The 18442-nt window shown below is 41.8% G+C and overlaps 1 protein-coding gene across 1 annotated transcript in view; it reads left to right on the forward strand.

The window, feature by feature from the left end:
* Nucleotides 1-219: 219 nt before the first annotated feature.
* The window catches only part of sirt6 (sirtuin 6), a 52967-nt gene continuing 34744 nt past the window's right edge, over nucleotides 220-18442 (forward strand). Inside the window, exons 1-3 of the mRNA XM_072593768.1 lie at nucleotides 220-358; nucleotides 7603-7730; nucleotides 12104-12286. Coding sequence (XP_072449869.1) covers nucleotides 293-358; nucleotides 7603-7730; nucleotides 12104-12286 — 377 coding nt within the window. The 5' untranslated portion in view covers nucleotides 220-292. The remainder of the gene's footprint in view (nucleotides 359-7602; nucleotides 7731-12103; nucleotides 12287-18442) is intronic.

Genomic DNA, 18442 nt, shown 5'->3' on the forward strand with positions numbered 1-18442 from the left:
GGAAAGGACAGAGGTGTGGGGCTATATCGAATAGTTCAGAGATTGATGGCTTCTTGCGTTCTATCTTTCTGCCCCTTTCCTCAGCTCGAAGCCCTGCCCATCTTCATTCTCCCTCAGCCCCAGCCCCAGCCCTAACAACAGTCTCTCTCTCTCCCTCTCCAGCCCCTCCTCGCCCCGTGTTGCAGCGCCCTCTGGAGTCCGGGAGGTCCTCCCTGCACGGCCCGGTGACGTCACGCGGCCGCGGCCCAGGCCCCGTTTGTTGTGGTCTGTTGGTGCCGCTGCCGCCGCCGCCATGTCCGTCAACTACGCGGCTGGACTGTCCGAGTACGAGCACAAGGGCAAGTGTGGCCTTCCGGAGGTGAGAGGCTGGGCCGCTGAGGGCGAGCGGCAATGGGGGGGGGAGGATCCTGGACCTGGTCTTGGCCCGGGTAGGCGCAGGAGGCCTCGGCTGCCACCTCCGGACTGGGACCTTGCTGGGGGGGGGGGGGAAGAGAGGGGGCAGGGAGGGACAGGAGACTTTCCTGTACACCTTTGTGGTGCACTCACCGTTCTGTGTTCTTTGTGCCATGACATCCAGGAATAGGAGTTGATTGTTGGTTTCCTTCTCTCTCATAAAATGATCCCTGTGAGATCCCTATTTATCTCCCACTGCCTACCTCCCCATTCCTGATGAAGGACTTCAACCCTCCTGCTCCTTGGATGCTTCCTGGTCTGCTGTGTTTTTCCAGGGCCACACTTTTCAACACTGACCTCCAGCATCTGCAGTCCTCACTTTCTCCTGGTCACTAAAAGCGAGCATGTAGGTGAAACAACTATTTAAAAGGGATGGCATTAGAAGTTTCTACAATCACGAGGCACATAAATAAGGTGATAGGGTGAACAGCAAAGGTCTTTTCCCTAGGTTATGGAAGTCAAAACCTTAATTTTAAGGTGAGGGTAGAAAGTTTAAAAGGACTCTGAGGGGCACCTTTTTCACAAATGGTGATTTGTATGTGGATTGATTTGCCATTTGAAGTGGTAGATGCAGATACAGTTACAGCATTAAAAAGACATTTGGACAGCTACACGAATAGGAAAGATTTAGAGGGGTATGGCCCAAACTTGGGCAAATGGGGCTAGTTTAGTTTGGGAAATCTGGTGGGCATGGATGAGTTGAGCCAAAGGTTCTGTTTCCATACTGTGTGACTTTGAATAGGCAGAGGAAAACTCTAACTCTGTAATCCTGATGAAGGGCTTTTGCCCGAAACATTGATTTCGCTGCTCGTTGGATGCTGCCTGAACTGCTGTGCTCTTCCAGCACCACTAATCCAGTATTTGGTTTTCAGCATCTGCAGTCATTGTTTTTACCAAGGAGGGCAGTCAGCCCTTTCAAGCATCCTAGTTGATGAGAGGTTCTTGAAGTCATTGTAATTTTGTAGGTTGATTGATGTCAAAGATTGAGAAAGTTCAAGGAGCAACAACTGTCCAAGGTCGCTGTCACAGAGGATGTCAATATTTTATAAGTAATGTCTATGTAATTACTGTGTTGACCTTAACATTCCATTGCAAAATTCATAGAGATGCGTGTGCCTTATTACCTCTGGTCAAAAATAGATAAAAGTGTCAACAATTACCTGCTCAACTAGTCTTCAGGTATTGTTGTGAAAAGTATTTTCAGTGTTAATTGTCCCAAATGTAACTGGTCAAGCCAGTGTCTCATCAATGCTGAAAGACTGGAGTGATTGGGCTTATATACCCTTGAGTTTAGAAGACTGAGAGGGGATCTGATTGAGACATAAAAGATTATTAAAGGATTGGACACTCTGGAGGCAGGAAACATGTTTCCGCTGATGGGTGAGTGCCAAACTAGAGGGCACAGCTTAAAAATACAGGATAGACCATTTAGGACAGAGATGAGGAGAAACTTCTTCACCCAGAGTGGTGGCTGTGTGGAATGCTCTGCCCCAGAGGGCAGTGGAGGCCCAGTTTCTGGATTCATTTAAGAAAGAGTTGGATAGAGCTCTCAAGGATAGTGGAATCAAGGGTTATGGAGATAAGGCAGGAACAGGATACTGATGAAGGATGATTAGTCATGATCATATTGAATGGTGGTGCAGGCTCGAAGGGTAGAATGGCTTACTCCTGCACCAGTTGTCTATTGTCTATTGTTCTGAGGTCTGACACTGAAAACCTGGTTGAATTTGTGTGCATTTGTCATCTTTGACTCGAGTGTTGTTGCTGAGCTGTCCTAACGTCTTGCTCAATGTCCTTACTTGGCAGGTTAAAGTATAAGTAAAAACTATCAAAAGAAACCATTAAAATATCTTGTGAATAATTAGCCTCAATCTAATACTCTTATAACTTTCAACCCACAACTAAGCAAGTGCCAGCACCAAATAGTTCTTTCTAGCCCAAACACCCAACTCTGTGATCCCACAGGTCATAGAATCTTGGAATTTTATAGTACAGAGGATGACATTGGATCCATCATGCCTGTATCAGCTCCCGAAAGAGCTACCCAGCTAGTCCTGTTCTCCAGCCCTTTTTTGAACCGTCTAAATTCATCATTCAAATGTATATCTAGCTACCTTTTAAAACCACCTATGAGATCCGCCTATACCCCTCTCTCAAGCAACCCATTCAAAATCCTAATAATTGAGTAAAAAGGTTTCTTTACCTCACTCCTAGCTCTGTTGCTGACAGTCTTGAAATTGACCCTTAGTCGCTGACATACCAACTAGTAGAAATGCAATATCTGTCAAAATTTTCTATAATTTTGAATACCTCAATAAGATCACCTCTTAATTTTCTCTGCACCTAGGCAAATTAGCCTAATTTCTTTAACCTTTTCTTTATCTAAAATGTCTCATTCCTCATCTTATTCTCCATTATATCTTCTCCAGGGCTTTTAACAACTTTACTCAAATAAGTAGAGTATTGAGTACAGGAGTTGGACGTCATGTTGCGGTTGTACAGGACATTGATTAGGCCACTGTTGGAATATCGCGTGCAATTATGGTCTCCTTCCTATCGGACAGATGTTGTGAAATTTGAAAGGGTTCAGAAAAGATTTGAAGGATATTACCAGGGTTGGAGGATTTGAGCTATGGGGAGAGGCTGAACAGGCTGGGGCTATTTTCCCTGGAGGCTGAGGGGTGACCTTATAGAGGTTTACAAAATTATGAGGGGCATGGATAGGGTGAATAGGCAAAGTCTTTTCCCTGGGGTCGGGGAGTCCAGAACTAGAGGGCATAGGTTTAGGGTGAGAGGGGAAAGATATAAAAGAGATCTAAGAGGCAACATTTTCATGCAAAGGGTGGTATGTGTATGAAATGAGCTGCCTGAGGAAGTGGTGAAGGCTGGTACAATTGCAACATTTAAGAGGCATTTGGCTGCGTATATGAAATAGGAAGGGTTTGGAGGGATATGGGCCGGGTGCTGGCATGTGGGACTAGATTGGGTTGGGATATTTGGTCGGCATGGACGGGTTGGACTGAAGGGTCTATTTCCATGCTGCACATCTCCATGACTCTAGGTACACTGAACAAAATGCAATACTTCAATATGTCTGCCATGTAGAGGTGTAGCATCACTTCCTTGCTTTTAAACTCTATGCCTGAACCCAATGATCCTATAAGCCACCTTAACAACTGTTTCAACATGCCTGTTAACCTTTAGAGAATTATGCACTTGAACCCCAAAGTCCCTCTGCTCCTTTACTCCCCTCAAAGTTGTTCTATTGAGCCTATATTGTCTGTCCATGTTTCTGTCATCAAAATGAATTACCTCACATTTCTCTGCATTGAAATTCATCTGCCAGGTGTCTGCTCATTTGGCCAACTTGTCAATGTCCCTCTGAAGTCACTTGGCATCATCCTTACAATTCACGATTCTCCCTAGCTTAGCTTCATCTGCAAATTTAGAGATTTAGCTCTCAACATCCATCTCTAAGTAATTTATACAAATTAGAAAAAGCATGGGTGCGAACACATCCCTCAAACTGGTCCCACTTCCTTGAATATATCATTGCTCAGTCATGTCTGCAACTGAATCAATGTAGTTAGGCTTGATCATTTTTCTGGGCATTTTTTGAGGAAGAACAAAAAGAATTTTCAATGTTCCAGCCAATATTTATCACTGAAGCAACAATGTAAAATAGATATTCTGGTTGTTTTACCTTGTTATGTATATTGTCTGCAAATTGACGGCTGAAGTTATCTACGCTGTAAAAGTGATTAAACGTTGGAACTATTTTGTTGTAACTCTGGACTATTGTAAAAACCACTGTTTAATTACAATGTTTCCTTTTTGCTCAAAGCTTCCAAAGCGACCATATTCAATACAAGCAACATACTCTAAGTTAACACACGTAGAAACTGAAAGATGAATGAGCATTTATTGAGTTTGGAAATTCCTTTCTGTTAGAATGGAAATTCTTAACTGACATTCAGCGAATTAATTTGTAGACAAAACTAATTTTGTGCAGACTGTTTGCAGATAATGGGAGAGAAAGCAATTCCCATCTTCCTAGTAATTAATTTGGTTTCATCCTATGGTGTGAATGGACATTTGGGTTAAATGCAGTCTTGTACAGGAGCAGGATGTCTAAAATGTTTGCATTACTTCTGAAATATCGTCATTAGAATAAGGACAGACGTAACAAACAGTGTGTCTGCAGTAAACTCACACAAGTCCTAATAGTCAGAGGGAAATTGAGAAACAAATTTGTAAGGAGATCTCAGCTATGTGTAAGAATAATAGGGTGGTTATGGTAGGGGATTTTAACTTTCCAAACATAGACTGGGATTGCCATAGTGTTAAAGGTTTAGATGGAGAGGAATTTAAGTGCATACAAGACAATTTTCTGATTCAGTATGTGGATGGATCTACTAGAGAAGGTGCAAAACTTGACCTACTCTTGGGAATTAAGGCAGGGCAGGTGACTGAGGTGTCAGTGGCGGAGCACTTTGGGGCCAGTGACCATAATTCTATTAGATTTAAAATAGTGATGGAAAAGGATAGACCAGATCTAAAGTTGAATTTCTAAATTGGAGAAAGGCCAATTTTGACGGTATTAGGCAAGAACTTTTGAAAGCTGATTGGGGGCAGATGTTTGCAGATAAAGGGATGACTAGAAAATGGGAAGCCATCAGAAATGAGATAACAAGAATCTAGAAAAAGTATATTCCTGTCAGGGTGAAAGGAAAGACTGGTAGGTATAGGGAATGCTGGATGACTAAAGAAATTGAGGGTTTGGTTAAGAAAAAGGAGGAAGCATATGTAAGGTATAGACAGGATAGATCGAGTGAATCCTTAGAAGAGTATAAAGGAAGTAGGAGTATACTTAAGAAGGAAATCAAGAAGGCAAAAAGGGGACATGAGATAGCTTTGGCAAATAGAATTAAGGAAAATCCAAAGGGTTTTTACAAATACATTAAGGACAAAAGGGTAACTAGGGAGAGAATAGGGCCCCTCAAAGATCAGCAAGGCGGCCTTTGTGTGGAGCCGTAGAAAATGGGGGAGATACTAAATGAGTATTTTGCATCAGTATTTACTGTGGAGAAGGATATGGAAGATATAGACTGTAGGGAAATAGATGGTGACACCTTGCAAAATGTCCAGATTACAGAGGAGGAAGTGCTGGATGTCTTGAAACGCATAAAAGTGGATAAATCCCCAGGACCTGATCAGGTGTACCCGAGGACTCTGTGGGAAGCTAGGGAAGTGATTCCTGGGCCTCTTGCTGAGATAGTTGTATCATCGATAGTCACAGGTGAGGTGCTGGAAGACTGGAGGTTGGCAAACTTGGTGCCATTGTTTAAGAAGGGCGGTAAGGACAAGCCAGGGAACTATAGACCAGTGAGCCTGATGTTGGTGATGGGCGAGTTGTTGGAGGGAATTCTGAGGGACAGGATGTACATGTATTTGGAAAGGCAAGGACTGATTCGGGATACTCAACATGGCTTTGTGCGTGGGAAATCATGTCTCACAAACTTGATTGAGTTTTTTGAAGAAGTAACAGTGAGGATTGATGAGGGCAGAGCAGTAGATGTGATCTATATGGATTTCAGTAAGGCATTTGAAAAGGTTCCCCATGAGAGATTGATTAACAAGATTAGATCTCCCAGAATACAGGAGAAACTAGCCATTTAGATACAGAACAGGTTCAAAGGTAGAAGACGGAGGGTGGTGGTGGAGGGTTGTTTTTCAGACTGGAGGCCTGTGACCAGTGGAGTGTCACAAGGATCGGTGCTGGATCCTCTACATTTTGTCATTTACATGAATGATTTGGATGTGAGCATGAGAGGTACAGTTAAGTTTGCAGATGACACCAAAATTGGAGGTGTAGTGGACAGCGAAGAAAGTTACCTTAGATTATAACAGGATCTTGACCAGATGGGCCAATGGGCTGAGAAGTGGCAGATGGAGTTTAATTCAGATAAATGCGAGGTGCTGCATTTTGGGAAAGCAAATCTTAGCAGGACTTATACACTTAATGGTCAGGTCCTATGGAGTGTTGCTGAACAAAGAGACCTTGGAGTGCAGGTTCATAGCTCCTTGAAAGTGGAGTCTCAGGCAGATAGGATAGTGAGGAAGGCGTTTGGTATGCTTTTCTTTATTGGTCAGAGTATTGAGTACAGGAGTTGGGAGGTCATGTTGTGGCTGAACAGGGCATTAGTTAGGCCATTGTTGGAATATTGCATGCAGTTCTGGTCTCCTTCCGATCAGAAAGATGTCGTGAAACTTGAAAGGGTTCAGAAAAGATTTACAAGGATGTTGCCAAGGTTGGAGGATTTGAGCTATAGGGAGAGGCTGACAGGCTGGGGCTGTTTTCCCTGGAGCATCGGAGGCTGAGGGGTGACCTTATAGAGATTTACAAAATTATGAGGGGCATGGATAGGGTAAATAGGCAAAGTCTTTCCTCTGGGGTCGGAGAGTCCAGAACTAGAGGGCATAGGTTTAGGGTGAGAGGGGAAAGATATAAAAGAGAACTACGGGGCAACTTTTCCAAATAGAGGGTGGTACGTGTATGGAATAGCTGCCAGAGGAAGTGGTGGAGGCTGGTACAATTGTAACATTTAAGAGGCATTTGGATGGATATGTGAATAGGAAGGGTTTGGAGGGATGTGGGCCCGGTGCTGGCAGGTGGGACTAGATTGGGTTGGGATATCTGGTCAGCATGGACAGGTTGGACCGAAGGGTCTGTTTCCATGCTATACATCTGTATGACTCTATGACTGTAAATGACGAGAATGAATGACTAAATGATCTGTTTTTGGTGGCAGAGTTTAATGGAGGTCCATGAACTAGGTCTCTGGTCAACCTCTTCCAGTTATCTCAAATTGTACACCTTAAGCAGGAGGGTGTCTAGTGTCTTACTAGAAAAACAGCATTCTCTGTTCACTGCTGTGAGTGTTAAAGATTATGCAGTTGAGTCTGGTAGTTCTTGCTTGGAAAATCAATCAGGCTCTGGTGAGAATGTTACCAAATTATCAAAGCTGATATTTCAATTTAGTTTCAGCTTCACAGCAAACTGGTACAGAAAAAAGCACAAAACCTGGTCATAGACATCCCAGTTGCATTTTGGATTGAAACCAAACCTCACTTGGTTGTTTATTACAGAATTTTGATCCTCCTGATGAGCTGGAGAGAAAGGTGCTGGAACTGGCTGATCTTGTACGAAATGCCTCATATGTGGTGGTGCATACTGGGGCTGGCATCAGCACTTCTTCGGGAATTCCTGACTTCAGGTACGCTGTCTTGGCTCCACAGTTGTTTTTGTCCAAAACAGAGCTGTGCCACTTATGCAATTTGCTGATGTATCTGAATTGCTTGCTCAAAATTGCCCTACTTTGTTAACACACACAGTATTTCTGAGGCATTGATTTTTTTAATATTAAAGCCTCTACACTTAGGTCAGATACAGAATTATGTTTAATTTTTAATTAAAATTAAATGTTTCACTTTTCCATTGGTTAAAAACTAGAGGACATGAATGAAACAGTCACTTCTTTCCTTGGAGAATGGTTGGAATATGGAATTCAATTCTTCTGGTAGTTGAGGTGAATGGCATAAATATATTTAAGGGGAAGATAGATAAATAAATAAGGGAGTAGTAAATAAAAGAAAGTATTAATGGATGAAATAAGAAGGGAAAAGGCTGATGTGGAGCATAAACAGATGCACTGACCTGTTGGGTCAAATATTGTATTTCTGCATTGTAAATACTGTGTATTCATAATGAAACTTCTTCCAATCTTCACTGACCCAATATCTATATCTTCAGCATCTTCTACTACTACACCTCATCCTCATCCTTCTCTGCCTCATACTCCGCCTTCTCCTCCTGCTCCGCCTCCTCCTCCTCCTCCTCCTCCTCCTCCTCTTGCTGAACTGTAGTGAATTCCCTCCCCCCACCCCATTGTCTCTACCATTGACAACCATGTTATCTGCTGTGTAGGCATCATTCTCTGAAATACAGAATCCAAATCTCTGCCTCCCTGTTTTCACAAGATGCAACCTCTTTCACCATGATTTTTCGTTGGCACTCCTGATGTTAGTGTCAGTTTTTATCTGTGTATAGCTTTGTGGAAAATTTTGGGACAGTATATGCATAAATGCAATTTTTAATTAAAAAATACCCTCACCGTGTGATTCCACCCCCCCCACACCCCCCTACCCCCCAAAACAAATTGTTTGAATGGTCAATATTCACTCCAGGGTATTGATTGTGGTAGCAAATCGTTAGATCACTGATAATTGAAGTACAGTTTGGGGTTTGTGGGATCAACAGGGTTTATTAGGTCATTGGCACTATATTATTCAGGTTCCTCTTTCTAGTAGAATCTGGAATGGATACCTATTTTCTAATTAACCTGTTCAGTGATATTGTTATCTCTGTAACAGGTGGGACTTGAGCCCTGCTTGCTCATGGATAGGGATGCTACCATAATGCCACAAGAGCCTCCGTCCGATGACGTTTCCATGTTTGAAATGAGTTGCTGGTTTTCAGGGTGTCAAGGAAACTGTGTGGCAGCATGAATTCTCTCCAATTGCCTTGTCATGGTGCTGTTCAAGCAGAGCAAGGGAATCTTTTGTTTGTTTGCCTCCCATCCATTTGCAGCCAGTCAGCAACAAGTATCTCTTGGTAGTGTCCTTGGCTGCAAGGTGCAAGCATCAACATGACAGTAGATCTGTACACCTTGGAATATTTCCCAAACTCATGTTCAAATAAACTGGAAACTAAACAATGTTTTAATGATTGTGAAGAATTCTCTTAAGACTTAGTTTGTATCATTCCAACTCAGAGGTTCTAAAATTATACCATGCCAAGCAGATCTTTAATCAATTTGACCTATTGATGGTATTATGCTTCTTTTAGACCTTTCTTGTGTCCAGTATCTCGTTTCCAGACAAAGCAGCATTCATTCTCCAAATGAAGTCATGTAGGATCATGATAGAAATGCTGCATGACACTGTTCCAAGCTGATTGTTTTTATTTTCCATGTTGTTCCTTTCATGGCCAGCAATGCCTTCTCTCTCACCATTACATCATTACTTAGAATCCAACCTGGTCCCTATCTTTTTACTCAGCTGTATATTCCCCTTAGTGACGTAATCTAAAAGTATAGGATCAGCTTGCACAAACTTGCTGATATCATCCAGCACCACCTCCCTCGATTCCTCCACTGCCTTTGTCCAGCCATTTTTCTCACATCCAGACTCCAATGAGTTGTTTTTTCTTCCAGTTGAATGTGAGGAAGACCAAAGCCAACCGTAACTAAAGAGACAATAGATTTCAGTTCTATAATCTCATCTGCGCCCACTCTTGTCTCGGCTCATCTCAATGCATCTTCACGTGTCCTTTTCTAATCTCTTGATTAATCTTGCATCCTCCACAATTCTATTGACTCTATCCACTTTGTACCAAATTCATTTATTTATTATTTCTGTGCTCACTGACCTGCATTTGCTATCGGTTTCCCAGACCACCAGCAAATTAAAATTTTCATTCTTGTGCTTCACTTCCTTCCTTACCCTTCATAACTCTTCCTTATCTCTGGCGTCTTCTGCAATTTCCCTCTCAATCTCTCAGTCTCTAGACTGCAAACTCTAGAAGTCTATATCAGAAGCCTACTACTGAATTCCCTTTTAGACCTGTCCTCTGACCAAGTTTGTCATCAACTCTTTCAATATTCTGTTTAATTTTGACTTCTAGTTTTGTAAAGATCCTGAAACCCTTTGTCCACCTTTTAAAGATTCAATGAAAATGTAAATGGTGTATGCAGCTGACTGTTTCAAATTGGAATTGCGAAGTTGTGATTTGCAAAGAATCTGTGTTTAACTGAAAAAGCACCCATATCCTTAGTGCCTGTGCCTTTTGCATTGAAATTAGAGCGCAAAATCAGGTAATTGAGTCCATCTGGTCTGTGCTAATGTTTATGTGCCACACCAGCTTGACACTACTTCACAATATACTTCATCCAACTCAACATCATCAATAACTTGTATTTGTATAGTACCTTTAACATAGTAAAACCGTCAGGCATACACCAAGCATTGGAAAAGGAAGATAAGTTATTGCAGGTGATTCTCTGGCTATTATTAGTTAGGGCAGCATGAGTTCACTCCTACACAAAAGATTATAGATCTGGAATGGAATGATAGTTTACCTTTGTCGAAGGTAAGTAGGGTGTTATTTGTGACTTTGATTATAGCCAATTGGATGTGGTAGGGGCGGACATCTGAATGGAAGGATTCAACATTCAGTAACCTACAATATAATTTTTTCCAAATTTTTTTTCCTGTATTTATCTCATTTTGTTTTAAATATGTTCATACTGTTCATCTCTCTCATTTAATCTTAGCAAGCTTCATATTCTTGTCACTCTTCAGGTGAAGAAGTACTGAGTTCCCAACTAGAATTATTGGTGGCTGTTATAGATCACATTAGATTAGATTAAGTTCCCTACACTGTGGAAACTGGCCATTTTGGCCCAACAAGTCCACACCGACCTCCGAAGAGTAACCCACCCAGACCCATTCCCCTGCCCTATATTTACCCCTCACTAATGCACCTAACACTATGGGCAATTTAGCATGGCCAGTTCACCTGACCTACACATCATTGGATTGTGGGAGGAAACCGGAGCACCTGGAGGAATCCCACGCAGACATGGAGAGAATGTGCAAACTCCACACAGACAGTCGTCTGAGGTGGGAATCAAACCCAAGTCCTGGTGCCGTGAGGCAGCAGTGCTAACAACTGAGCCACTGTGCTACCACAAATCATCATTTATTTTTCATTGTTTGTGTCTCTCCTACATGGTGAAATATACATAATCAAACCCTTCACAATTTTAAAAAGCTCTGTTAGGTCCCCATTCAGCCATCTAGTTCAGAGCCCAGGCTGTCCAGTGTTTCATATTACTCACGTCTCCTCGGTTCTCATATCATCAATTGAACGTTTTTTTACACTTTCTGAAATGCTTCTATATTTTCTAGTATGATGTGAAGCTTCTGCTGTTCATAATACTCAAGGGGATGGTCTAACAAAGGTTCAATGCAAGCTAAACAATTTCAGCTTTTTGTTTCTCTTGTGATCTCTGCACGAAAGCAAATCCTTGGCAATTATTCAGAGAACTGCAGCAAGTGTGAGGTCTCCACCTCATTCCTGCCAAAATGCATCACTTAAAACTTAGCTATGTTTAAATTAATTCAACAATTACATGCCCATTCTTACTAATCTTGGGAATTTTTCTGCAGTATTAAACATTTTCCTTAAACTATTGATTAAAAATGTCTACTGGTAGGGATCACTGCCACCTGGTTAGCACACCACGTTGTCTATTGTGTCTTACCTTCTTCAAGGTAGAATCAATGCTGCATTTGCTCTGTGAGGAAGAGTCATCTGGCAATTTTACATAAAATTCCTTGGATAAGCTGACGTAAAGCAGAAAGGTGAATCAACTTCTCCAATGTAATGGCACTTCCATTTGAGGACGTATCATGGTGCAGTCTTGTACTGCCCAAATATGAAAGCCACAGCTAGATATCTGCAAGCATTCTCAGAACAAAAGCTTGCCAGCCCAATTTGTAAAATGTTAAATGGTGATGTTGACAGGGGACCACGGGGTGTGTGGACGATGGAGGAACAAGGCCTTGAACCCAAGTTTGACACTACTTTCGAAGAAGCCAGGCCTTCCAAGACCCATATGGCACTGGTGGCACTTCAGAGAGCCGGTTTGGTGAAGTATGTGGTCAGTCAGAATGTCGATGGACTTCATGTACGGTCAGGTTTTCCCAGGTAAAATGTTTGAGCTGTTGTTTATTCCTACTGACAGGTTAACTCTTATTTTAATTCATAAACCTTGAATGTCTCTGCTATATGCTTTATATACATACCGAAGAAACGTATCAGTGCTGCTGATACCATCTGACCTGCAGACCTGGACAGAGATTAGTTCCATGAATGCACTACTAAAAATATTTTGAAGGTTTGTCTTTTACAATGATTGAATTGCAGGGAGAATGGATAACCTTAAAATGAACATGAGAATTTATTTCGAAAGCACAAGGATAAACTTTATCTGTAATATTTGATAACCAGTTAACCCTAAAATTTGAATCTCTGTTTGGTACTTAGTCTAACGTTGAGATCCTGAATTCAAATGTACAGGGATATTAGATAGATAATCTAACAAAATCGACATAACCCATTCCTTAAACGAATGAAGAAATGTAACAGCCAATTTGTACGCAGCACAATTTCACAACTAACAATCTGGTCATCTATTTAGGAATATTGGTTTAGTGCTGAATATCTTCAAGAACACCTGAGTGATAAACCGCAGCGCCCCCCCCCCCCCCCCAACCCCTCTTCAAAATAAGGTAATTGGACCTTTTCTGTCCGGCCAGGGAGAGAAACTTCAATTTAGGCCTTGTCCTAAAGGCAGCTGCTCTCATAGTGCAGCATCTTGTGTTTAAGCCTCTGGAGTTCTTGTCTTACTTTAAAAATAACAATGTGATGGTACAGAGCCCAGTTGGTAGCTGTTAAGGGTATTTGACCAATAAGTTGTTTGTCTCTTGTATTGCTATTTAACCCACAAGCAATTTCGAGTTTAACCAAGCCATGCTTCTGGTATGAACATTGGTTCAAGAATTTATAAGTTAATTCTCACAGGCAAGGTATACTGTTGCTTTGTCACAGTCTAGTAGATGTAGGTTAGAATATTACTTCGCTCATCCTGAATGTTATGAGCCAGCGATTGAACCTTTTATTGAAAACAATGTGAGACAGTAGGTGAGTTGTCTTGTTTCAGCCTCTTTCAATAAGCGTTCACGTATGACCTGGTGTCTTCTCAATACATCTGGGATTTGTCTGGTTTGTAGGGAAGACACTGGTGATCGAATTGTCTGTTTCACATTCAACCCACCAGTCAGGCAGTAAAGGCAGGATGTGGATTCCTAATGGGAAGATATCCAAAAGCTCTTCAGTCACATAGCAGCAACAGCACAATAAAACCTGAGGTTATATTCTTGACAGCTTCAATCAACTGTGCCCTGACATCTTCAACCTGTTTGTCCCCCGAATCAATTATTTAATCCATATCTGTAAGTAATTAGATATTCAACAACAAACAAACAAAATTGCAGCACAGGAACAGGCTCTTCAACCCTCCAAGCCTGCGCTGATCCAGATCCTCTATCTAAACCTGTTACCTCTTTTGTAAGGAACCTTTTCCCTCTGCTCCCTGCCCATTCATGTATCTGTCTAAATACATCGTAAATGATGCTGTTGTGCATGCCTCTACAAACTCTGCTGACAATGCGTTTCAGGCACCCAGCACCCTCTGCATGAAGAACTTTCCACGCATATCTCTTTTCTCTTCTCACCTTGAACTTGTGACCCATAGTAATTGAGTCCCCCACTCTGGGGAAAAAGCTTCTTGCTGTCCACCCTTTCTGTACCTCTCATGATTTTGTAGACCTTAGTCAGGTCTCCGCTTCATCTCCATCTTCCTAATGAAAATAATCTAATCTATTCATCCTAATCTACTGCATGCAGTCAAGCTACAAGGATTGCAGTTTTCTGCCTCAAGGCTGGAAGGCCTTTATTTTACTGCAAACAAGGGCAGATGAGTTGAAGGTGCTGATTAATGTATAGAGATATGATCTCATTGCTATAGGGAGACATGGTTGAGGGAGGGGCAGGATTGGCAGCTCAGTATTCCAGGGCATTGACTTTTCAGTTGAGACAGGGAGGTATATATAAAAGTGGTGGTGTTGCAATCTTGATCAAGGTGTAACAAGGAGGGATGTTATCTTAGAGGATTTCAAAAATGAGGCCACACGTGAAGAAATCAAAACAAAGAGAGGTGCAATCTCATTGCTGGAAGTATACCACAGACCCCTAAACTGTAAGGGAGAGACAGGAGAACAGAAATGTAGACAGGTCTCAGAGAACTGTAAAAATAATAGGCAATAATAATAGCGGATTTGGAATGATCGGAATCCTTAAAATATCCCCCCCCCCCCCCCCCCCGCCCCAGAGAGACTCGCACAGCCTGTAGAAGGTCCCACAGGAAACAGAGTTGATGGACTTAATTTTACGCAATGAAGCTGGGCTAGGGTAGCTAAGGATTTTGGGTAATCCAAGATGGAGGACAGGAAAAATTCTGGCTGTAACAGCTGTTCCTTTTTGAGGTATTTTAGATGTTGGAGGTGATTTCCTCGGCTTCCAGGAGCAATTACTGTTTTATCTGCTGTTGCATTGTTTTGGAACTTTGGGGGAAAAAATCGTCCAAACAACAGCAGTTTTAAAAGGGAGAAGGACAGACAAGGGAAGCACACGGTGAGGTCAGTGCAGGAGAGAGAGAAAGAAACTGACGTCACAATGAACCTGCACAGTTACTGCCTTTGCTGTTAGAATTCATGTATCGCTGGACATTGGAGTGCATCTGGGAAAATTAACAAACAGTGAAATTCACAATTAATCTTGGAGGAACTGTTTCACAGCACCGAAGCAGATGAGTTAATTGTTTTAAGCGTGACCTATAGAAAGTCTGCAGTTGAGTTTCTTGATTATATGTTTTTTGAGATATGTCTCTTGTTAAACTTAAAATATAAGCCCCAACTATTAATTTAACCTGGACCAGTGTTTTGTAGAGGAATAAGACGGTGTTATTTTCTGGGTCTGCAGATTGTGAAGGAGCAAAAATGGTCTTTAGTAGAGTGATATGCACCACTTGTCAGAAGTGGGAGTTTAAGGGTTACTGCGGATTATATCTGCAATAAATGCTGTTGGTTGTGAATCTTTTCAGATCGAATGGATTGGGTGGAGAGACAGTTAGAAGCAATGAGGAATTTGCAACAGTTGTGATGGTTAGCAGTTATAAGGAGGGGGGATGTCTCAGATACAGTCACATATATGGGTTAACTCCAGGAAAGGTAAGAGAGGTCGGCAGCTAGTGCAGCAGCCCTCTGTGGCTGTCCCCATTTCAAACAAGTATGCTGTTTTGGAAAATGTAGGGGGTGATGGATTCTCAGGGGAACGTAGCAGGAACAGCCAAGTTTCTGGTATTGAGCCTGGCTGTAATGCGATGAGGTGTACGTCGGGTTCCAAGTGATCAATTGTGTCAGGGCACTCTCCAGTCCAAGGTACAGACAGACATTTCTGTGGCCACCAGCGAAAAATCAGAATAGTGTGTTGCTTCCCTGGTCCCAGGATCAAGGATGCCTCAGAGAGGGTGAAAAGTTTGTCAAGGGGGAGAGGGGCCAGCAAGAGGTCATTGTCCACATTGGAACCAATGACATAGGAAAGGAAAAGGTTGAGATTCTGAAGGGAGATTACAGAGAGTTAGGCAGGAATTTAAAAAGGAGGTCCTCGAGAGTAGTAATACCTGGATTTACTCCTGGTGCTATGAGCTAGTGAGGACAGGAATAGGAGGATAGAGCAGATGAATGCATGGCTGAGGAGCTGGTGTATGGGAGAAGGATTCACATTTTTGGATCATTGGAATCTCTTTTGGGGTAGAAGTGACCTATACAAACAGGATGGATTGCACCTAAATTGGAAGGGGACTAATATACTGGCAGGGAGATTTGCTAGAAATGTTCGGGAGGATTTAAACTAGTAAGGTGGGGGGTGGGACCCAGGGAGTTAGTGAGGAAAGAGATCAATCTGAGATTGGTACAGTTGAGAACAGAAGCGAGTCAAACAGTCAGGGCAGGCAGGGACAAGGTAGGATTAATAAATTAAACTGCATTTATTTCAATGCAAGGGGCCTAACAGGGAAGGCAGATGAACTCAGGGCATGGTTAGGAACATGGGACTGGGATATCATAGCAATTATGGAAACATGGCTCAAGGATGGACAGGACTGGCAGCTTAATGTTCCAGGATACAAATTCTATAGGAAGGATAGAAAGAGAGGCAAGAGAGGAGGGGAAAAGGCATTTTTAATAAGGGATAGCATGACAGCTGTGCTGAGGAATTTGTTAAGTCCGTACAAGAAAATCTTTTGATTCAGTATGTGGATGTACCTACTAGAGAAGGTGCAAAACTTGACCACTCTTGGGAAATAAGGCAAGGAAGGTGACTGAGGTGTCAGTGGGGGAGCATTTTGGGGCCAGCGACCATAATTCTATTAGATTTAAAATAGTGATGGAAAAGGATAGACTTGATTTTTGCCATGGCTCCTTCATGTCACAGTCAGTCTAATGATGACTTGATAGCAAAGGCATTACCCTCACCTTTGGGATTCAGCTCTTGGTCTTTTTTGGACTAAGCCGACAAAGAGCTCAAGAGCAGAGTGGTTCTGCTAAACCCAATCTGACCATGGTATACAGGTTATTGTTAAGTCTCACATGTTAACATTGAGTGACTACCCTTTACTGATGATTGTGAGTAGGTTAATGGCATGGCAATTGGCCAGATAGTTCTGAGTTGCCCTGAGATTTATGGATAAGAATGGCTTTCATTGTGAGCACAAACATAGTAAATGAGGGAGGTGACGTTGCATGAGCATGGAAAAATACTTCGATTTCCCTTTGGATTGAGGTCAATGGACAACTAGTCCAATCTTAGAAGCAAATAAATACATCTCAGTATTGCTGTGAAGTCTTCCAAACACCTAACCGAAGAGGTTGACCTTTTGAAAACCCTGCCCCAGTTCAGTACAAGAAAGATTATTCTGCAGTTTCACTGCTTTTGGGAATGAATTCAGTTATATTCAAAGTGAGCACTGTTTAAATGTCATTTCCACTTGTTTGAGATGATATTTAAATCCTGTGTAATAATTTTGTTGAAACGTTGTGCACATTTGACCTAATAATACAAAGACTTTTTTTGTTCAATATATTGTCGTCTTGGTTGATCGTGAATCAGTACTTTGTGAGAAGCTAGCTTGTTCAGGTTAGCGGTATAGTCAGCTAGCTGTGTGGCACATATGCAAAGTATCCTTTTAAAGATTCACTAAACATTTTCACTAGCAGTATATTTCTAACTATTGGATTTGTTTTAAATTGAACTTTCTTATTGGAGGAGACAATATGTTCAAATCACTCTCTTTCTCTGGGAGAACAGTATTTCAGATAAAACAAAGAACTGAGGATGCTGGAAATCTGAAGCAAAAACTAAGTGCTGAAGAAACTCAGCAAGTCTAGTAGTATCTGTACAGAGAAAAACAAAGTTTTGAGATCCAGTAACCCTTCTTCAGAATGAAGTTAACTTGAAACATTAATTCTGCTTTGCTTACTACCGATGCTGCCAGACCTGCTGAGTTTCTCCAGCACTTTGTGTTTGTGCCAGGTTTTAGATGCTAATTTTATACGAGAACTACTGCAAGTGATGTATTGTGCATTGCAAAGTAGAAGCTCCACCCTACCCAAACCCAAGTGATCTAGAAGAGGTGAAAAATCCAGGCTGCTGAGGGGAGAGAAAATTCTATAAAAATTTCTTTCCAGTCCAAGGAAGTAATGGAAGTAAGTCCAGCTGGCAGTACTAGCTCTGTTTAAAATCCTGAGTACAGAGTGATTTCTGTCCCAACCAGGAACAGGTCGCTATTTCAAAATGAAAAAATTGACAAATTTGCATTCACAATATAAACATGCAGCTTATACTACAGGTTCAGTATTCTCTGGGATATCTCTCTCAAATCTATGAATGAAGGGTTTCATACACTTCAACTAGAGTTACTGTAAACTTACTGGGTTTATGCTGCCAGGAACAATAGCGGTGTCAAGGCTGAGCTGCCATTCTCAACAATCTTCTCTAGGTTTATCTGTGGAGCTGCTCTGCCTCTAAATTGAGAGCTTCCATGTGTACTTGAGCAAAATTTAACAACAATAGTACTGGCATTCTTCAGATAAATTTGTGACAAGTTTTTGTTTGCATTTGCACTGGAAGGATGAGTCTAGCTTTTTTTTTTAAAAAGAGTCTTTCTCTAACTGTAATCCATTC

The sequence above is a fragment of the Chiloscyllium punctatum genome, chromosome 24 (genome assembly GCF_047496795.1).
Source record: "Chiloscyllium punctatum isolate Juve2018m chromosome 24, sChiPun1.3, whole genome shotgun sequence".
Classification (NCBI taxonomy): domain Eukaryota; kingdom Metazoa; phylum Chordata; class Chondrichthyes; order Orectolobiformes; family Hemiscylliidae; genus Chiloscyllium; species Chiloscyllium punctatum.